The sequence below is a fragment of the Hyaena hyaena genome, unplaced genomic scaffold (genome assembly GCF_003009895.1).
Source record: "Hyaena hyaena isolate Hyena2069 unplaced genomic scaffold, ASM300989v1 scaffold_5, whole genome shotgun sequence".
Lineage (NCBI taxonomy): Eukaryota > Metazoa > Chordata > Mammalia > Carnivora > Hyaenidae > Hyaena > Hyaena hyaena.
In genome coordinates, this window is record NW_024080637.1 from 13,938 (window position 1) to 36,944 (window position 23,007).

Sequence of the window (23,007 nt, forward strand, 5' to 3'; positions counted from 1 at the left end):
GACCATGCATGTAGTGTGGCTCCCCTTCAGGGCGACCCCTCTCAGTGAAGATCCAAGTATCAGCTGGGTGGAGGTCTTCCTTGGAATGCCTAGGTCCCGCCAGCCCAAACTTTCCCTATTGTGTCCCCGGCTCCAGGGCTGGTGGCTGTAATCCTAGTTATTTATCTGGAGGCTCCCGCAGAGGCCCCTCCTGGAAAACCTATCGGACCCTATTCCTGACTCCTGACTCGGGCTCACTGATACAATATCTAAAGCACTTAGAAGAGTGTCAGGCACAGAGTGGGCACCAGGGAATGGTAAGCCCTGCATCTGTCCAAGCAGGTGAAAAAACCAACAGTGCCCATCTGCCCATGGGCAGAGGGCGCGATGTGCTCGGCATCTATCCAGGAAACGCAGACTCCACGGCGCAGAAGAGACCTGTCCACGCTCTTCCCCGTTACTCACTCAAGCACCCAGGTGGGATCTAAAGCAAACGAGGACACAGCTTCCATAGCATTAGCAATTTTTTATTTTTCCTCTTTTGTTGCATAGGAAATGCAGTACTTTCTTCCAGTAATTGTATTGTAATGTGAGAAGGTGGTAGCACTAATGGTTGAATACAAGAGTTAAACTAATCCACACCAGCTCAAAAAACCTGTGGAGATTTAGTTGAATAAGAATGGACGCCCACAGTGATTCTCAACCAATTACAAATTTTTCACAGAACACAGTAAAACTAAAAGGGTAGCTATGAGAGTCAATACAAGTATACTAGAGGCACAGGGGGCCCGGCTCATAAAAACAAATGTCAAACCAAGTTATTAACACGGGGGGGTGTTTAGTTTCACAACAGATCTCTTTTCATCTCTGGAAGTGTTCGGTCCCCTATCCCCCAACAATTTAAAATGAAAAAAAAAAAAAAAAAAACCACCCAAAAACCGAGGTATCTAGAGTGGACAGATTTCCAAGGGTGGTGGGGAAGGTCCCCAGAGAACTTTGTTCTGCATTAAGAGGTCAAGGGTGTAGGGAAGGAGAATCATGTGTTTGCCTTTGAAAGTCTTTCCTAAGGCCCTCCTAGAACCTGACAAAGCTCCAGCTCTAGGCTGAGTTAGTATCTCAGTGGTCACACTACCAAATGCCTTCACAGTGCAGACAGGCTGGTCTGAGACCAGGGAGAAAAAAAAATGGAGCAGACTGCTCTCTCAAACCTCCATCCCAACGTGGCCTGCGGCCTTGTGACCTTCGGTTGAGATGTTAAAACAAAACAAAAAACACGCTGATTTATAGACTAGTACTAAAAAAAAAAAAAAAAAATTGAAAATAAGAATAACACAAATAGGATCCAAGGGGGAAAAGCTTCTGTCATTTTGAGAAGTCGAGCAGAAGAACAGCAGGAAGAATGGCCCTGTTGGCTGGACAGCCACTTGCCCTTAAAAGCACTGTGCGGATACAGAAGTTCACACGCATGACGTGGTGAGTGCTTCCTCTCCCCCGCAGGTGCTCTGGTTGGATCAGAGGTGGCATTCCTACCATACAGGCCCGTGGTCCGGACACATTTGGGAAATTGTGTTTTTTGAATTAAATCGCATAAGGAGCCCACATGTGGAACTCAACGATGTCTGGCACACAGGCGAGGTCCTGTCCCCGCACGCCGGGGCCTCCCCGTTCTGCAGGGGGTCCCCTATCTTCCTGAGTATTTCCGGTATCTACGCCCCATCGCCCCATTTCCCCATCTCATCTGGTTATGTGACCCTTTGGGGCATAAAAGGCAGATGGGTGCTGGTTTAGGGGGGGAAAAGTGAGATGAAACTTATTTAATTTGGGAAGCCAGTAGTTTCAAATTTAGACCAAATAAAAATATATTTTAAAAAGTCCCGTGTTAATAGCAAACTTCTTTTTCTTATGAATCGGGCCCAAAGTTTGTACAGAGTTTTATTTCTGAAGAAAATATTGCAACTGTGCATGAAACTAAATAGCCATGTGATTTCTTAAAGATTTTTTTCAACTTTTTTTTCTTTTCATATGAGGAAGTCTGGTGTGAAGACGGATCAAGCATGGGTACCTGGCTGAACATTGTCCATTAAGAAAATGCTCCAGGGTCGGCATAGCTTCAGTCGAGGGCCAAGGAAAATGTCCCTCACTTGGAAATGTTCTCAGAGTGTCTTCGTTAGCACAGTTCTTGGAACAAATGGTCGTTTTGAGACAAAAGTCTTGCCAGGGATTGATTTCTGAAATCAACCACCCATGCTTGTCCCCTAGGAAAGAGAAAACAAAAAACAAAAACGAGAACAAAAACACAAGTAATACTGAATTTAAGTAAATGTATACCTCCAAAATACTGAAAACAGCCGAAATCAAGAAAGACAGAATTTGCGTTCTCAGTGAAATACCTTTAAACCTAGCTGACAAGAACCAAGTCAGAAAAAAAAAAAAAGACTAACATAACTTTGAGTAATATTCATACAGTTCACTAAGCATTATGGAATAGCATGCATTAATATTGTACGGTTATTTTACATCACCTATACCAGAAGGTCCTGACTGACAGCAAAGGCTACCGGTGTAGAAAAATCTTACTTCAGAAGAGCAATATAATACAGATTTCACAGGCACTACATTTTAATATATCAGGTATTATGCTGGTTTTCTTATAATTCTTTCTGTCCTAAAGCTGGCATTATAACAATGACCAAAAAGGCAAGGATTGAAGTAAACGGAAAGTAGATACCAAAGTTGATATAGTTTTTTTTTTTCTTCAGATAGATTAGTGCATAGTTCTCATGCAGATAAACACTGCTATGCATTTACACTGTTGGAAAGCAGAGTGAATTGAGCCCAAGTTGTCACATTGGTGTAAATCATTTTGTCAGCCTGTTATAGCACCATGTAATGGATTTGCATTAAACATTAAATTGATTTCAGAATTGGTGACACAGTATTCACTACAGTTAAGTGCTATGGAACAGCTTCAATGTTACCTGCTATCTATCAAAGCAATTTTCATCCCACTGCTTTTTTATTGGAAAAAAATAAAAGGGAAACATACGCGACACTAATTAGGCAAATGCACAGCCTTGGACGTGGAGAAGGCAAAGCGGGTTTACTGTCAGACAGTAAATACATGCATTGACTTCAGGACGAAACTGGCCTCGGAAGCCGATTTAAACGAAAGCGCTGCCGGTGGGCAGTGCAGCTTTTGGAGACTGTTCTGGGACAGATCTCGGGGGCGGGGAGGGGGGCGCCACTGAAGCTCTCCTTACACTATCATGCCAGTGGTGTTTTGAATTTGTTCTATGGAGGCCTGCTACCGGGGAAAAAAACAAACACTGACAGAAAGATAGAAGGAAAGAGAGAAATATGGGGAGACAGAGAGAGACAGAGAGAGAGAGAGACCACCACCACTATGGACAAAAAGATGTTTCCAGAGACATGATGCAAAGTACATTAAATGACATTCTTAGAAATCCCACCCCCCCCCCCAAAAAAATCACAAGGGCAAAAATATTTTTCTTAACCCAGATTTTCTAAGTACTTGATGATGCTGTAACTGCAGAATTCAAAGTGTATGTTGGGGACAAGTGTTTGAAAAGTAAAGGACAAGCTTTTTGAGTGATGGGTTTTGCATATTGCTGTGGGTTGAATGAACACTGTGACTCTGGAAAGTTGGGGTTCCCTTACACTTGCACTGCCAGAGAATGAAGAATGCAAGCTTGGGGAGGTTTACTTTCTTGTTGTCATTGGCTTGCAGGGGTGAGGGGACCCTCACACCTGACTGCAGCGGGTGGCGGGGGTGGGGAGGAGCTGACATTAATAGCGGCCATGCCAGGATGTGAAGAAACAGAGAAGTTTGCCTGAACCTCAAAGGAAAGTGAAAGGCTCCGGGATGGATAGAGTGGCATTAGGGAGAGGGCCTCTGCCCACGAATGATCAGAAAAGGAGCATTTTAGTGGCGGGGGATGGGCCAGAAAGAAAAAAAGCATATGGAAAAATGATCAGATTTAGTGTTTGTGCCTCTGACTTCAGTTCCCAAAGAAAAAACGTGGAGAGTGATTTGAGGGACTTCTCTTTGCCAATACTGTTAATGCCATTTGATGGGAGAGAAAAAATTCAAATGTGTCTCAGAATCAAGGGAGGGGCCTTTCCGTTGGGCCAGCCCTCAGCCCGTCAGTCTACACACCCCAGGTAGCAAAGTCTTCCTCAAACAGCTTCTCTTGGCTTTCATCTAAAAGGTAAACACTCAGATTGTTGGTGTTTCTTTTTTCCTGCTTGATCACAACTGAACTACAGTTTCCTGCTGCTTTCTGGACAATGAAACATGAACAAAAATGTAACTTAGTGTATTTAATACTTAACCCCTGTTCGTTATCACCCTAGACTGCCTCCTTAATGTTTTAAAGCCTTTAAAACATTTTTTTTTCCTGCAAATCTGTTCAGAGTTCCCTAATTTTAGCTTCATCAAACTTAATACAACAAAATACCTTCAAAAATACAGCATACCTGTAACGTCCATTTACAATGGTTTTTCAGTAGACCTATACTTCTCAAGCATAGGAATATGCTATACCATTGAGAGAAAAAAAAAATAACTGTATTTAAATACTTACAAAAAAAAAAAGGAAACAGGAAAGTTTTCAACTTAAATCCAGTTCCCAAGGGGGGCCGGGGGGGGGGGGGAGGGAAAGAAAGAAAAGCAATTCTATGAACGCTGCCTTTATAATGGACAATCAGAAATTTCACTAGGCTAATTTGACAGAAATGTTTCCTCATTTAAACAACATTACAAAAGTCCTGCGTTATAAAATAGGGTAGAATAAATCAGTGTAATCAATAAAACTATACAACAATACAAATTACATATCTTCTGAGTGGGCAGTTTATTCTCTCTCTTTGCAGTCATGACTACAACATGCTCACTAGAAACAACTAAAACTGCCCAAACTATTGCTTAGTTTGTTTTGTTTTAAAAAAAGGGTGCAATTTTATTGTATATACAACCAATTTACTGGTAATACCTTGGCTTATAGCAAAGGTTCTGACAAAATGTTTGTCTAGGCTTTTTTTCCCTTCACTGTGAAGCACTGAAAGCTGCTATTTTTTTTTCTTTTTTTTCTTTTTTCTTTTTTTTAGTGCACATATGTCATAAGAAAGTAATGCCCAGCTAAGTGCTATCGGGGAAGGCGAGTATGCTGGCTGGCTATAGGAAGTGACACCGTATACTGACAATCACACCATACAACAGCGCCAAACGACTATTCAACCACTTATCAGACACATATGAAAATCCAAAATGTTTTATTTTATTTTTTTTTCCTTAAATAGAGATAACCAGTAAACAATTTTCAGAACTTGGAAGTTTAAAAACGTGCATATAAAAATGGGCATTATATCCTTTTTATTGAATGTGGATTGACTGCGGTCTGCTAAGAAAAATGGGCTGTGGGAGCTGAAGAAAAAGGAAGTTGTCTTTTTTTTTTTTTTTTTTTTAAGGCTTGCTTGTGAAAGGAACAGTTGTAAAAACAAAATTGCTTGAAGCAGGGTCAGCTTAGTGCTTCACAGTTTGACTGCTTCTCTAAGAGGAGCCCTTCCTGCGCACGTGCATTCAAAAATCACAAAAAAAGTACAAAGACAAACACCTAAAACACACTGCGTCAAGTGCAGCACCGACTTTGGTCAAATAAAAAAAATAAAAGAAAAATTAATAATTGCTAAGCTTTTCTACACGATATAAGCAGGTATTGCATATTTTCATATATCTGGGGGGAAAATAAAGGAAGACTCCAAATAAATCGTAAAATGCAGCAACATCCAAAATACTGATATTCTAAGCCATCTACAGATCTCAGAATAGCACTGCCACTGACCACAGAGGACAATAAAGACTACTCCTATCTGCGGAACAACTAACTTTCTATTTAGTTCTAGATGTTGAAACTGACGATGGCTGACATAAAAGTCACATTTACAAAAAGTGTCTCCAAATGCTTGACTAGGGAAAAACCCCTTTCAATAGAGGAGCATATGTGCAACAATTCCACAAATAATCGCTATCCAGGGCAAGGCACATTGATATGGAATTTTTGTTTTCGTGCAAATTAAGGAAAAAAAACAAAACAAAACGACATTGTTTCGGGGGGGAAAGATGAGGAGCAAAGTGTCTTCCCAAGAATTTCAGTTACTTGATTGTATAGGACAGTAGTAGAACCCTTCTGAAGGGCTGAAAAACATAGTTTAAAGGCAAGTGCCTAGAGTAGGGATTACAATATTGTGTCTTAATGCACTCTACTTTATCCTACATTAACTATATAAAAATTAGTTACTAACACTAGAACATGCAGAGACTTTCTCTGATTAGCAGGGCTTGCCAACCAGAACGTATATATATGTATAGTATAGGAAACCTTCTTGAAGTTGCATGGGAAGCAAAGGGGTGCTTCGCTGTCTGGTAGAAAAATCACTTGCACTTTTTTTTGTTTTTTGTTTTTTTTGTTTTTTTGTGTGTTGTTTTTTTTTTTTTACATAAGATACAGGACATTTGGGGGTGCAAACTTTTTTTTTTTTCCCTAACAGGTACCCTTGATCTGAATGGGCACCAGCGTTTGTGTCAGTATTGGTTTCATTATTATTATTATTAATTATTATTATTATTATTATTTTCCCATAGCCCAGTTCAGGGGCGCAAAGGTCTTTAAAATTTCTGGACAATCTCTGGTACAATGAAGTGTCTGATAACTGATAAATCCTATGTTGCTGGATACATGTAAAAATTTTCAGAATTGGCATAATCCATTATAGTGACTTCTAGCTTATAAAATTAACAGATACCATGATTTCATTTTAGTTATGTGCTTTGATAACAGAAAATAATTAATTAGCATTTAATGTAGTTAACATATCGTGGTAAAAGCACCATTAGATTTGTTTTTTGTTTTTTTTTTTTAAATTTTCCTTCAGTTTTTAAAGGGATACAAGTTTAACAATAAAAAACATAAAAAGCAAAAATAGCTCCCCTTTTTCTTGCAAGGCTGTTTTTTTACCCCAATAATTTAGAGTCCTGGGGTGGAAGGACTTGAAAAACAAAAATAGAATTTTCAACAATCTCTATCTTACAAAGATATTTAGCTATCCAATGAAATTGCACTTTACTCATTTCAAAATTCGATTGTTTTGATTGATTCCTGTCAGTTTCTGTCAAAACAGACCATCTTCCCCATTTCCATGTGAATTTGTGTGTCATTGTTGAAATTGTTGAAAAAATGTTTTTTTTTTTTTAAATGTAAGTGCAGCATTTCACAACTTTTAAAAAACTGAATAGTAGTAGTAGTAGTTTGTCATTTCGGAATTGTTCTGCAACGTGAGTGGATTCACTGTCCTTGTGGGCCATGTTATATATTTAACTGCTGACTGCTGAACCAAAACCAAACTAAAAGAAAAAATAAAAAAGGAACATAACTGCATTTTCTTTTTCCAATATGTTACAGAAAAACATTGCCCTTTGACTGTCCCGTAAGTTATATATTGCAGATCTCAGCTACTACAAAAGATTTAGTTCTCCATGTGCCTCCCGATGGCTCAAGGAGGCTCACACCTGTGTGGGTAAATTCATGAAATACTGTGAAACAGCCAGGCTCCGTAAGGAAAGTGTGTTACAGCGGGAAGTCAGCGAGCAAGAGTAGACCTCCGCTAGCCACATCACCTAATGCTCACGCTACCACGGAAACACTCCACATGTTACAAAGCCCAACCATTTCCAGCACCATATGAGAAAATTACAACAGTCCCTAAAGTATTTAAAAAAAAATCCCAAAAGGTTATGGCCTTTGCTGTTTGACCATAATGCTCGCTGTTTCCATGTACAAGTTGATTTGATTCTCCCCTTCCACTGACAGTGAAGTTGTAACCGCGCTGGGTTGAGGATGCGTCCATGTTACAGAGTTGAGAAGGGGTCAGGTGGTCTGTCTGGTGGATGGTGGGACGCTGCGACTTTTATCCCAGGTACCAGGACTGGAAGACAAAAGGAAAAGAGCAATTAGGGGTACAGCTTGGAAAGTAACATATTTTAGAAGTTGCCCTTCCAACCATGAAATTGGGATCTATGTCAGGAATGAAGGGGAGGGAGGGGGGCGGATTTTCTGGGGAAGTAGAGGAATGACAAACAGCAAGAAATAGTGAGTCACTGAAGCTGCTCTTATTCCTCTGATGTTAAAACTCAATGACTTCATTGGGGTTTGCCAACATTCTGAATGTGCCTTAAAAATAAGGTATTTGTGTCCATTCGACACACATATATATGGCACTCTACAGGAGGGCACAGAGCTCAATCACCTTGTCACTGAGTCCTCAGTGACTAGCACAGTGCCTGAAGTAGAAGGTTCTCAACAAAGAAGTGTTGAATGAATGGACGATGGGTGACGGTAGAGGTTTCACGGGCTGATCAATGTCTACTTTGATTCTTTTCACATCTGCCATATATATATATATATATTTACTCTTTTTATTTATTTACTTAAGTTCTTATTTTAATCATCTGGTACTCATTATGACAAGTGTACTCCTTAGTCCCCATCACCTATGTCTCCCATTCCTGCCCACCTCCCCTCTGGTAACCGTCAGTTTATATTCTCTATAGTTCAGATTCTGTTTTTGGGTTTGTCTCTCTCTTTTTTCCCCTCTTTTGCTTGTTTTGTTTCCTAAATTCCACACAGGAGTGAAGTCATATAGTACTTGTCTTTCTCTCACTTGTTTCACTTAGCATTATACTTTCTAGCTCTATGCACGTCATTGCAAATGGCAAGATTTCATTCTTTTTTATGGCTGAATAGTATTTCAGTGTGTGTATACACACACACACACATTCTTCATCCATTCATAAAGCAATGGACCCTTGGGCTGCTCCCATATTTTGGCTATTGTAAATAATGCCGCTATAAACATAGGGGTGCATATATCCCTTTGATTTATTGTTTTTCTATGTTTTTGGGTAAATACCCAGCAGTGCGATTGCTGGACCCCAGGGTAGCTCTATCACATCTCCTTTTCAATGAGATATAGGCACTAAAGACGGTATTGTGACATTCTTTTAACAGGCACAGATGATCAATAGTGACATAAAAATAAATGGAGGTGAAGTAGAAAAAGTGGTGTACCAAGAGTCCTACATATTTGGGCAAGTCACAGCAGCTCTTTTATACCTCGTCTCCTTATATGTGCGTGGGGTAGATTTTAGGACGGAAAATGCTTTTGGCTCAGTTTTTCTAAAAAGATATTTTCAGAAATGACATATAATAATCAGGTGGTATCAACACTATACCCTATTAGGTGCCATGATGTTCAAAGGACAAAAATGAGGTCACTGCATAGTCTGTGTTCATGCTTTTGCTCATTCAGCATTTATTCAGAGTCTTCCATATGCCTGCTGGGCCCAGTTACCAGTTACCTTTTCCTTTCCAAAAATCCTTAGGTGATGAGCTTTGGACAAGAGTCTGGTGATACATCCCTATATATGCTGGCATCTCTTTCTCTGTTGTCTACACAAAGTGACCAGTTATAGTCTAATATCAGAGTCAGTTTCTCAAGTGAACTAGAGAAGTACAAGGCTTTTGCCAACCTTTCTTTGGTGATACCCTGCCAAGTTCACCACGTTCGTCATCATTCACAGCAAAATCATCAGCTTCTGATGAATGCCTCTGAAGATCACTGAGTTGGTACTCTCAGGAACGGGTACATTCGAGTTGATTCGGTCCAATGAAGATTCATCAATGCCCAGGAGATTCAGTTAGGTAAATTAAGGACTCTGATTCCAGGGATGAATGGCAAAGTGATAGCTATGTGGAAATGGGTATGAGATTTCCTGGTCACACGAGCTACCTTTGATTTCCAGGGGACTTGAAAACCCTAACCCTAAACTGTAAAACGACTCATCCTGGGTACTCTTCTTGACCACATGCTTTGAGGAAACACAAGAAAGCCTTTTGTGTCCCAAAAGGAAATCATCCTGGCAAATACACATGGCCTAAATCTAACTGGACAAAAGGAAGAAGAGGGGGGAAGAAAAGAGAGGGGAGGCAAACCCCCAAACCGTAGTTTTAGTAGGCCTCTCCTAGTAGCTGACGGACCCATGCTGCAGCCGCATTCTCTCTTTCACAAAACAGTCCCAAAGTTTGGGTGCGGCAGATTATGCTTACAGATTTTCTGTTCTCACACTTTCTAAGTCAGTTGTGAAATCCCAGCCTTCTTCAATCTGACGCTGCATAGTAGCTCTGGAAGCAAACATCGGGGACCCAGGGAGTCGGCAGGGGGAGCAGTTTTCCATACCACCGTTTCTGGACACAACCTCAGCGCGCTACAAAAATCTGCAATGCCTCTGCACTTCTCTTAAAAAGCAAAGCAAAAAAAAAAAAAAAGTTTCTTCACACATCTTACTATTCAGTATGTGCCTTGCCGACAAGGTTACCCCAGAGCAGCTCTGTAATCCTTCACTGAAATAGGCTTTATTGATTGCTCTGGTCTATTGTTCTCTTTTCAAGTCCCCCAAGTTCAAGTTCATCCTGGTGTTACATCATGTCTGGTTGCTAAGAGCAACCAGACAGACCCAGACGTGACTATCATTAGCAAGAAACCCTCCGCTCTCCTCCCACCAACCTTCCAGTGGCTCTGACGTAGCAGGCCCACTGCAAACACATTGAAGTATTTATTCTGCCTAATTTATGACCTACACAGCAAGCAAGGCCCCCACTCCAAAAACCAACACTGTTGTATATTTAATTAATCTGTCTTTCTCTGGCACTTGGGAAAGTTAGACAAAGGACTAATTATTGTGTTTCACTCTCCATACTTTTCTTTGGGGGGTGGTGGTGAATATTTGCATGGGAAAGAAAACTACAAGGCCTAGCCTGCCCCCCCCCCCCATTTTTTCTTTTTGCCCTATTGACATTTCATGAAATACTTTAGCTGCTTAAGGGAATTAGAAAAAAAAATGTGATGTGAATGTTACTCCTTCTGAGTTGGTATTCAGTAACACAAATCAACTCATGACATGTTTAAATTTAAATGCTAACCACACACTCTCAGAGTTACTTTAAAGGTTAGTTTTTAATCAATAGAAGTTGCTGACTCCGGGTTTTTGAGCTGCGCACTGCAGCTCTCGGGCTTTTGTCTACCGTTAGAGCTTTCAAACTTTTTTTTTTCCTTGAGATGATTTTAGCAATGATTTTCAGACACAGAAGGCTATTGTGTTCTGACCAGCAACATGTCAATAGAGAAGCGAGTTGCCCTGTGGTGTGGTGTCAATATGACTCCTGAAGACATAGGTTGGGGGTCTTTAATAACCCGTGAAAAAAACTTAATTAACCCTTTCAGGCCCAAACCAAAACCTATTCTTAAACTTTTTCACTCCTGTAATTTGACCATTAGTACTTATTTCAACATCACACTAATCTTCATGACAATGAACCCAGCTACTTGACCAAGGCTTTCCCCCAATGGGAAGTCAATCCGTTAGGGGAACTACACAGGGAATTTGTATTTTGTTCTTTTTTTGGTTTTTGAAGTTTTTGGGGGGGGTGTGCGTGTGGAATGAGGCCTCTGATTAAATCATTCATTTGCAGAGATGTCAGATAGAGTTATAGTCATAATCAAAAAACGTATCCATTTCATGGAATTATTTTCTCATGATCTAACTGTAGCTGAAGACACTCCTAATTCCTTTATGATAAATGTGATAGCTGCACATGTAAAAGTCTCTCGATTTCTAGAAACTTCCATGAACTACTCCTAATATCAAATGGATAAGGCAGTGTGTAGAAAAGCCCGTTTTTCTCTTGTGCTATTTTGTTAGAAAATCTATTATGCAAGCAGTGCCAATTTCAAAATATCACTTGAAGAATGACTCCGAGCATTCTCTTCTTGGGTCATACAAGCAAAATATAAGAAACAGTCTGAGGTTGTTGAATTGTTGGGGCTGGGTAGCAAAACTCACCAGGAAAATGGTGCCACCCTAAACAAAGTTCATTGATGGAGGGTCCAAAAACGGTCTTCAGACATGTACTGATGCAAGCTTACATTTTATATGGTTTCTGCCTTCATACTTTATAAGCCCTTAATCTAACCTACTGTATCCAGATGGACTACAAAGGAATTTCTGTCCCTTATCTGCAGCAAGTTCCAATATTCAATACAATATAGGACGATGTTATCTTGATACATTTACATTAAGGAAGTAAACACAGAGCTTTGATCTATTTTCTCCTCAGGGACTTGCAGCTCTAGTTGTTTTGGAGGTCCGTAAATCCACAACTCCCACAGAGGCGCTAGTTAAGTAAAATTACCCTGCTACACTCACAGTTTCTACAGTTTGGGATGTGCTGGGGGGTGGGGGGGAGGTAGTAGGGGGAGAGGTAATTGTCCTCTCTCAGTGTTCAAGGTGAAACATCAAAAGAAACCTGCAGTCCAGGACCGGAGCTCAGCTTTCCTTTTCTCCAGTCAAATGAAGAAGTAATCTCATCAGGTTGGAAAGTGCTGACTAAGGATTTAATAAAGTGCCTGCAGATGTGGCGTCTCTAAGGTATTCAACTCATGTAATGCAAAACAGTTCCACGCTGAATGTGCTTATAAAATTTCATTTAACCATTGCAGCGCGAAATTTTTTTTTTTCCCCCAGCGTTCTCTAAGGAGTTTTATCACACTTCCCGCCCCTTAATTTACAGCTCCATGAAAGTTGGAATCCATTCTGCTGGGATTCTGGAATACTCACAGTAGTCAGGTTTTATGAACCATAAACAATATCTATCCGGCTGCATCCTAAACAGGAAGGCTGAACGGCAGTAGGCACCTCTGGCAGTGCCAGGCTCTTTCCTTCCTTATGCCCACTGGGAGCAATTAGGAAACCCTTTTCCAAAATTTGGTCATGAGGTGGCCCAAGACATGGTCGAAGATGACTCAACTCCTTAGTTAACAACAAACATTCTAATGTGAATAACAACTTTTTTAAAAGGCCTTCTATATACTCTTCTCACTAAGAGGGCCGGATGTATATCTTAACAACAAAAGGAAATACAAGTCTCTTTGAGATAGCTATATTTTTCTTTAACAAAAAAAAAAAAAAAAAAAAAGAGAGAGAGAGAGAAAGAGAGAGAGGGTGCCGGGGGTGTGGATGGGGAGGGTGGAACAGACTGTGACGCAGCAGAATCTGTTTTTCAAATTAAAAAGTTAAACAAAAGGCCTCAAGGGCAAAGTTGAACACAGCGGAAGGAGGCTGTTAATGTGGAATCCAGAACTGGGTGTGACGCTTCACTTTCTTCTCCACACAAGGTGGGTTATTTAAGGACATTCACACACATAAAAAGGAAACGTGCGGGTACAGGGGGGCCTCTGTCCCCATTCCCCAGCGGGCCCACCTCTTCATCAGCCCCAAAGAGGACACTACCAACCGGGACCACAGGAGTTGTGGTCGCCATTTTGACTCTTCTCTTGAGGACGTGCTGTATCTCTGCTGGGCCACAGTCATCCAGTCAGTCATTTTTGGCTTCCCGCTCTTGTTTGGAGGAGCAAAAAGCCTGCTGTTTAGCTCAAATGAGTTGCCCTTGGCAAACTGGCCAAAACCCTGGTAGCTCCCCTGCCCCCTTGAAGACAGCAGAAATGGACAACCTTCTGAGACTCTCACATTAGTAGTCACCGTTTTGGAGTGTTTCTTCCCTGATGCCACAGGCACTGGCCACCTAATGTGTGCTCCGGGCTATGTACGCTAGGCTCTGGGGACAGAACGTGTGCAATAAGGAGACTCCTTAAGGAGTCGTTGTGCTGAAAGAAGGCATTGAACTGAAGCCTTCTATACCTTTCAAGATACCAGGTACCTTGCTGTTCTCACAGTAGGATCTTTATCAACTTAATGTTGACTGACGAGGCTGAGCATCCAATGTCCAAGGGACCGAGGATCGAGCCCGACTTTTTCCCTTACCTAGCGATGGGATTTGAGGTAAGCTGGTCTCTGTCCTCGGGCCCCCAGGGGGCTGCTGTGAGGACCATTCTGCATCAGAGGAGAAGAGGGCAGGTTTTCACACTGCTTTCTTCTGCAAAAGGTGGCATGCTGTACACAGGTGTCAGTTGTTGGTATTGCCAGCCACGGGCTCTGATCTCTGCTGTCATTTTTCTTGTCTGATTTTGTTAATTAAAGAAAACCTGTTTTCAATAACGCTAAACCAAGACTTGTTTATTGTACAGGAAACTATTAAAACATTAATGGGCCATGATTGGCCCCGCTTACCTTTGTGGCCTTATCTTTTCACTGCTTGTACTCAACACTTGTGCTGTGTTAAACTTCTTCCAGATCCCCCAAAGCCAAATGCTTTCTCCCTGCTGGGCCTTGGCACGGGCTGGCCCCCTCTCCTTGGCTTTGCTAACGCTCGCTAGCTCTTGTGTTCTCAGATTAGCATCCCTTCATCCAAGGGGTCTTTCTCTAGGCCTTGCGTCCCAGGATTTACCTCTGTCACAGTCACTGAGCTGTAATTACCTGTTTTCTCCCCAAGAAAACAGATATGGTCTTGAGTGCAGCATCCCCAGTATCTTGCCCAGTGGCTGGCACACAGTAGGCACTTATTACATACTGTGAAGGAAGGAAGGAAGGAAGGAGGGAAGGAAGGAAGGAAGGAGGGAAGGAAGGAAGGAAGGAAGGAAGGAAGGAAGGAAGGGGCTATCTCTAAGGTTCTGGAAGCCTGGTATCAGTTACCCCAAAAGAGCATTTAGATGGATGACTTCTAGCGTGGCTGTGCTGTATCTGTGCTCACGCCACATGGCCGTGCCTCCCCAAATGACAGGCGCTCTCCCCCAGAGAGAGGCACAGGTCTCCACAAGCCTCCCTAGGCAGTTCTAACTGAAGAGCTGCTGCAGTGGGGCCAACTGTGGCCAACTGCGTCAGTAGCATGTGCAATAGTTTTGTAACATGGACGACTGCCTACTTACTACAAGCACAGAGGAGTTGTCCAAACCACCACTCCCTGGAGAGTGACCGTGCTGCTCCCGGCCAAGACCTCTGTTTGGTTCAAACCTCAAGACGGGAAAACACTAATCTTTTTACCCAATAAGCCATCCAGCACCTCCAAACCTTGAGAGTATGTACATGATCCAATTATTCCGACTGTTGTTCCAAAGTCTAAATTGTTTGCTGTATTCCAACTTGCCCTAGTGTCTGCCTCACCATCAGGTAATATTTATTTATTTACTTATTTTTGGTCTCCCTTTGCGTCCTCACCCAAGGAATCTTTTACCTCCTGAAGCCTAAGACTTCTGAATTGACAGCGACACTCTGGCCCACTCGCATTTGCTCTGCGGACTTCCTGGAGGGCTGTCCGCGTTGTGGTAGAGCAGGGGCCTTGGAGGCCGAGTTAGCAGACCTTCATCATTTAACTAGCACACACCGTGATGTACTAGTTAAATCATCTTAGGCGAGTTAGTTGGCACTCCGAATCTTGGTTTCAGGCTCCATGAAATGGAGATAACAACTTTATCAGTTTTTATGGGGATTAGATGAGCTAATGCCTGGACAGAGGCAAGCACAGAACACCAGAACGCCAGGGTAACTGGATTCTCTGCTGTAACATGTGGACGGGCCCTAGGGTCCACGTGAGACCCGAGGAGGACCGGTTCCCTTGGAAAGTCAGGGCTCGACAAGGCGTCTTTCTCTTAGTTAATGATATAATTTCTTAGTTAAAAGTAGCAGCTGCATCAGTTCCATTTCCTCAGTTGCAAGAGAAAGTTCTTGAGAAAATAAAAATCTGTCTTTAATTGCGGTATTAAAATCAGAGCAGCGAAACCAACCACACAAAAGGAATTGGCTCAAGTTTATGAAAGGCATTTGGGCCCTTGCCTTGCAAGGCTCAACAGCACGCCTTGGAAGTTGGGGGTGGGGGGGAGAGGGGAGGCGGGGAGGGAGGGAGTAGTCAGGCAACCAAGTGGGACAGAAACAATCCTATTTTGGTTTTTGTTAGCGAATGGCATACTACATAGATCAGAGACTTCTTATAAAATACAAACCCCCACTGTACACAAAGCACAGGAAAATGTGAGGAAAAAAGGGAAAAACTAAAAGCAGCTTAGGGTGTGTTAACGCTGCTATTCTGTCAGCTTAAAGAGTATTTTATGCTTGATCAACAGCTCTTTTTTATTGTGCTTTTCTTTCATTCATTCAAGACATCAAAGCCGGGCACCACCAGTGTACCTGCCTTCTGGAGCCGCTTGTGAGGGGGTTCTAATGAAGCACGACTCTGGGAGCCGGAGACCCCCGTGGACACGGCAGTTCAAAGGGAATATTTCAACAATGATTACATTTTGTAAATCTTTTTATGAAAGAGACAGCTTATTTCCTGCTTTTTCATGAAAAATAGATTCTATCCATTAAAGTGAGCCCGCGCCACGGAAGCTGCTTGAGATCTGAGGTGCAGCGTGGAGATTAAGGGGACAACCCCCGATGAAATCGTCCAGAGTTCCTATCTGTTTGGCTGGGATGGCACCGCCGGATTTACTGGGTGGAGCCCAGACAGTGCCCGGATGGACGGCTCTGCTGCGGAAACGCAGTGACAAGGGGGCTTCGCGGTTTATTTTCAGCAAGGGCCTGGTGTTTACTGTTTGTTCTTTTCTTTCCTTTCTTTTTTTTTTTCTTCTTCTTTTTTTTGAGTCTACAAAGTCCAACCCAAATATCAGAAGGCATCAAGGCAAGCCCTTTTACTGCACAGAGGAAAGAAAGATGAAAGATTTCAGTTAGATTCATTAAATGCTGTATTTTAATGCCCTGAAATGGGACAAACCCTTTTTGCATGTGGGAAGTTAGCCATTAAAAAGCTGGCTCTGGTCTGATGATACAATACAGGCTTTATTATTGGCTAATGTCTGCCCCAAAGGCAAAAATAGAGAAGGAAGGCTAGCCTTTTGTGATTTTTGATTTTCAGCTTTAAGATCATCTTTCTTTTTTCTTTCTTTCTTTCTTTTTTTTAATTTTTTTTTGGCGGCAGGGTGAGTTGAGTACAGTAGGGATGAGGAGAACATGATTTCCTAGGGAGCTATGAAATGAAAAAAATGTATGTTTTCTGCACATCAGATTCCAACTTTAATTAAAGGCCTGTTGTCTAACAAGTGCAGACAGTCACACTTGGGGCTGGCCCAGTGGTGGCCCGGGGAGGTAACCTTTCTTGTTTAAAAAGAGAGGCGTGGGAGTGGAGGTCAGAGCTCAGCAGAGCGTGGCCACATTGTAATAATCATTCCACCCAGTGCTCTCTGCTCCCGCTCTTCCCCCAGATCTGAAAAGACCTTCCCAAACACCGCTCAGGTTCACAGCACATCTATCATGTAGATTTGGTGTTTGGATTGTGCAGGTAGAGAAAGTCTGGAAAAGGGGGGAAAATAACATTAAAGTGAAAAGTAGTCCAGTTACTACAGAAATTCTCCCAGAGATATGCTGCAATTGGACGACAGAGGATCTGGTTCTTTGCCGGAAACGAATTCCCAAACTAACCTTTTCAGCCAAGAAGCCCTTTTTAGGCACTGGATGGCATCTGCCACCTTCGCACCTTTCCACCCCAGCTGGCGCCGACCAGACCACCGCCAAGGCCCAGAGCACAGGTCTTTGCTTCCTGCCCCTTTAGTCGCCTTCCGTTCACGTTCACGGTCCGGGCACCCTTCCTCCTGGCCTTTCCAGCACCGTTTCCGGCCCCCTTCCCACCCCTCCAGCGAGTCTCTTTCTCTCCCTCTCCACCTGGGTTTGAGCCCCCCACAGGAATGAGGGCAGACCCCTCCTCTCCCAAAGGCCGCACAGACCAGCAGTCGTTCCTACTCCAGTCACCGGATTAAGAGAGGCCGCGCAGAGGAGCGCAGTCAGCTGCAGCCACGACCACCCCGCCTGGCAGCTGGGGTGGAGGGCTTCTGGGGTGCGCCTAAGCAGCGAGCGAGGCTCAGGGGCAGACCTGGGACAGAAGGTGGAGGCGGCGGGGACATCTCAGTTCTCAGAGGCACGAGGAAAAGGGATGGAGGGAAAACATCTCCTCACTGGGCCCCCCCCCCCCCGCCCCTCCCAGTGGCTGGCCGCCCTGAGACTTAGGCACCCAAGGAGCCCGCTCTGATCATACTTACAAAGATCCCATTCCTCAACTTTCTTTAACTTCTGGGAACACCTGCTTTCTGATTTCACTGGTTCCAGGACTTATCTTTTCCTCGTTCACAGTATGGATGGGATGCTGGGGTAAAACTTCTCATGTCCCTTACTGAGGCGAAAGAGAGTTTGGTCATAGAAAGTGCCAGAGCCTTAACTTCTAGTCTCTGTGACTTCGGGGGTCCAACTTAACTTATCTGCAACACAGGCCTCGGTATACCAGTTATCTCCGCATTTGGGGCAGGAAATAACAAACATAAAAAGACACGAACACGACTTTCAAATACTGGCCTAAATGACTTTGACATGCCAGCCCCAAGTGTAAGCAGCATTGTCACGGGGGGCATCGCTGGGATCTGGATGGCATGGAGTGGGGTCAAGGCTTCCTCTGGGCCAACTACCCTTGACAGAAATGGAATGGTGTCCCCGAGCCCAGTCAAAGCTCCATGTGGAGTCCCCGAAGGCACACACCGGGGATCAGCGAACAGTGCTTTCCTCCTCCTTCTGAAAATGTGGTGGGATTTAGGGTTTTATGGCAACACAACTTGTCTTTGTTAAGACGTGACTTGCAAAACAAACCCACATGGGGGAGTTGGCAGTTTCAAATGACAGTACTTTTTTTTTTTTTAATGCTGAAACAGCAAATGCTTTTTATGTTCAGATTTATTTCCTTCTAAATTTGTAGATTAAATTTACAACTAAGCAATATTCATTACTACAAACAATTCGATTCTTCCTGAATATTTCTCAGGGAGGTGAGTGGGAAGCCTCTGGGTGGCGTTGGGGTGAGCGGCTGAACCAAGTCCCATAACATGAACACTCTGTGTGAAGGGTGTTATCAATGGCTTGGACATACACATGATATATACGACCGGCAGTGCGACGTGGCTGCCCTGTCAGGAATCTATGCTTCTTAGAGAGAAGGAAGATTACGCTAACATAGAAAACGGAATTCATTTTTACCTTTCTGGTCATGACTTTAGAGATGGTGGGGAGCTGCAGATTACTGAAGACAGATTTAAGAATGTGTTTTACATAATCGAGCCAAGCAAACAAAACCACCTGCTTTGTTTCCAGATGAATTCTACCTGGTAGGCTCTTGCAGTAACTGACATTTAGGAACAAACCCAGAACTTAGGCGCACAGTGCTAATCAGGAACAGCTACGCATTCCACTATCACTTTGTTATATTTTAATGAAACCAATTACACATTGGGCTCTTCTATGTTCATTGGCTCTTTAAATATCCTTTCCTCTTGTTAAATCGCCGTATGGTAGGAGATCATATCGTTCGTTTTGCAGGAATGGTGGTAATTTCAACTGATACCCATTAACTTCCGCTGGATTCTGCACTCACGAAAATCCTGTAGCTATACCGCCTTGTGCTATCTTAAAGGCGTGGAGTTAAAAAAAAAAAAACTTGAAGAGTTTTCTTCCTCTCAGAGGAGTGAATTGTCTGAGCTAAAATATGGCTTCCTGTTGGACTCCATCAGCCTTTCGGTGTTGTTCTTCAGGAACATGTTTACGAGTTCAAGTTCAGGTTTAAACTAAATAAAACACTCCTCGGGAGTTTATGAGTGAGCCTCATTTACATGTGCTCCCTCTGAGCTCTGCCAGCCTCAGTATGCCAGTTTCCAAGGCTTGGTGCAGGAATGTTTTACGGTTGGAATCTGTACTGCTTTCTCAGGCATTTCAGACTCCGAGACTGGGCAGCACGAATGTCAGTGAGTATCAGAAGTTTCCTCAGATTTGCTATGAAGTCAAAGGAAGAGAGAAAGAAAGACAAGGCAGAGGCCAGGAGAACTGTATCCCCTTCATTTTCCCTATAAGGCTTTCAAGTTAACATTCTAGTTAAAATCTGAGTAACAGATTCTAGATGTGTGTTCTAGAATTCCATAGCCATGACTTCGACTTTCTCCGTGATCATTTCCAGCGTTCTGTGTAAATGGTCAATGCATATTTATTCCCTTCAAATATAAAAACTAGGGTTTGCTTACACTGTTTTTCTGCCTTGAAAATGAAGATCAAGAGTGTTAGGCAGATAAATGTCCCCAACCCAGGAGGTGTCTTTCAGGCAATAAAGGTACACTAGAGAGGAAGACATAGCTATTTTGGGTTTGGAACCAGGAAGAGTTGAAGTAGGGATTCTAAATGCTCTTCATATGGAACCGACCTGGAGAGAGCGGATTTTGCGACTCACTGAAGTCCAGGCTAAGCAAGGGTCCGTGAGTTCAGAGAAAGTGGCCATGGTCTTCGTGGGCAGAAATGGGAAAGAGAACCAGAGAAACTGCACCATGGACTGTGCCACTCAACTTCTCTCTGAATTCGTCTAGCAAGAAAGTAGACATAGTAGGAGTACTACCCTAGTGATGCAGGGCCCGAGAGTTACTTTACACCATCTCTTTACACTGGAATGCTTCTTCCCAACATCCATCACCACTGCAGGCCCTGGTGCCCCTAGCTTCAGCAGCTGCCTCCCTGCAGAGTGGTATGTGAGGAGTCAGCTAGCGCAAGGGGAAACGCTGCTGCGGGGGAGGTGGTGGTGAGAGAAGAATCTACCTGGCTGAGGGTGCATGGCCTGAGAGACCATGATGAATCTGTGTCTCAGTTTGTCCCTCTGTTAAGAAAGGATTAGGACCGGGGCGCCTGGATGGCTTAGTCGGTTAAGCGTCCGACCTTTCGCTTAGGTCATGATCTCGCGGTTTGTGGGTTCGAGCCCCGCGTGGGGCTCTGTGCTGACTGCCAGCTCAGAGCCTGGAGCCTGTTTCAGAGTCTGTGTCTCCCTCTCTCTCTGACCCTCCCCTGCTCACGCTGTCTCTCTNCTCCCTCTCTCTCTGACCCTCCCCTGCTCACGCTGTCTCTCTCTCTCTCTCTCCTAGAAATAAAAATATTAAAAAAAAAAAAGAAGAAAGTATTAGGTCCACCTTCCTGGCATGGTGGCTGTGAGGATAAAATGAAATCATATGAGAGTGCTGTGTGTCTTAACTAGACTATGCAGAACTGATGCTTTATGATATTCTTTTCTGACATGGGGAAGACGGAGACCTCATCTGTATACGCCAGACCGCTGCTCTCTTGGCCCAGTACCATGATGGGTAGTCATTTTTCTTGAATAAATACAATAATAGCATGAGTATGCCAGCCATATACTTTTTTCCCTCAGTCCCCTGAACTGAGACTAGGTTGAATGCTGAGGAACATTAAGGACTTTCTAAAACCAAATTAAATGTGAGTAAGCTTCTAAATAAAACTCTTTGCTATGAAAATAAGAAGGTTCGTCTCCTAGATAAGGACATGAACACAAGTAGAATCATTTAGATGACAGTCTGAAGAAATGGATGGTAAAAGTAATGTCCTTTTGGGCAGTGGTTTACTTATGGTGACTGAGTGGAATCTGGGCTTACAACCCTGAGAGTTCCTTAGGCTTTTTGGCCAGGAGAGATTGGCCAATTTGCAGAAAGATGATAATTTGCATATGAGGTAGTCTCTGCCAATCTCATTGGTCAGTCAACCACAGATTACCGAGAATCATGCTCTTTCTCGGTCTAGTTTTTTGTTTCTTCTTTTTTATAAATATCCAATTTTGACTCGTTCTCCACTGCCCTTTGGATTCTGCTGTTCAAGGTGGCTATAGGAAAACAAATTAAGCACAACTGCTAACGTCACTGTTTTTTTAAGTTATGCTGGCAACATGGTGGCTGGGAGGAATTTGAAACCCAAGATGGTGTGTGGATTTTCCTGAGGATTTGATTTGCCAATGTGGACCCTAATCATTTTGAAGATAAAACAATTTGATAGTTGACTTGACAGTTCAACAAGGTGTACATTCATTAATGTGTCGGTAGGTGGATGCAGATGTGATGTTTTCGAATTGAAGCTGAATCTTACGGTAAAACAATAGCCTTATTCTTCTGTGGTTTTCTTTAAGAAACGGAGAGCACCAAATCTGGATATATGCTTGCTTGATAGAGCGACACGGAAGAGGACGAGCTGTTTCCTAGAAGCCAACTGGACACTTGGGAGAAGCGGGCTTCTCTTTTCCACTCCCTTCAAGTTAGTTATTCAGCGGTGCCAGTCTCCCATTTTATCATGCAGCTTAATCTGTGCCTGGCTCTTTTTCAAAGCAAGCAGCCATGAAGGGGTGCAAGGGGGCGGGCCAGATTTGACAGCACTGACCCTTCGGCTGAGGAGCATTAGTGAATTCCATAAGGAGTGTCAAGCGGCAGTTCTCGGTCTCCAAAGGTCATTGTGATGCAAGGCCCAGGGGAAGAGCCAGGCTAACAGCCTTCCTTCCGGGAAGATGGTGGGGGTTGGGAAAGGGGAAGAGTGATGTGTTTAGGAGGGTGGGGCGGGGAGAACCTGGTACATCTTTAGACTTCAACAGGAAAAAATATTTGGGAAGAGGCCAACTGTGAGATACAGCATGGCCCGCGCTGGATGGTAATGATGTAACAAATAGCAACATTCAGAGCTTTCCAGATACCAGAGAGCACAACTGGCAGATATTAAAATCATTATAAGATGTGAAATTATACCTCTCAGTGCTTCATTATCTCTATATTTCATAATATTTGTCTAGAAAGGCACACAAAGCCTATCAGGTTAAATTAATCCTAATGATCAATTTTACTTTTATTCTAATTAAACAATTTCAATTTAATTAATGCGAGCACAGAAATTAGTCAAAATTACAAATGTAAATGTTGAACTTTAAATCAAAGGTCCTCCCGACTCTCTGCCTCCCGCAGAAGCACTTTAAAATGTTTGCCTGTGAAGGTAGGTGGGAATTTTAACCTTTGTCTATATTGTGAAGGACAAAAGTTAGAAAAACGTGCAAGCAAAAGCAATCCAGGAGCGCAGACAGAAATGCAGGTTTAATGTCCGCCCATCCTCACCCG

The 23,007-nt window shown here is 43.0% G+C and overlaps 1 protein-coding gene across 3 annotated transcripts in view; it reads right to left on the reverse strand.

Moving 5' to 3' along the window:
- Positions 1–490: 490 nt before the first annotated feature.
- NFIA (nuclear factor I A) overlaps positions 491–23,007 on the reverse strand; it is a 370,202-nt gene continuing 347,685 nt past the window's right edge. For all 3 annotated transcript variants that reach the window (XM_039238382.1, XM_039238388.1, XM_039238398.1), the window contains one exon: positions 491–7,980. In XM_039238382.1, coding sequence (XP_039094313.1) covers positions 7,963–7,980 — 18 coding nt within the window. In that variant the 3' untranslated portion in view covers positions 491–7,962. The remainder of the gene's footprint in view (positions 7,981–23,007) is intronic.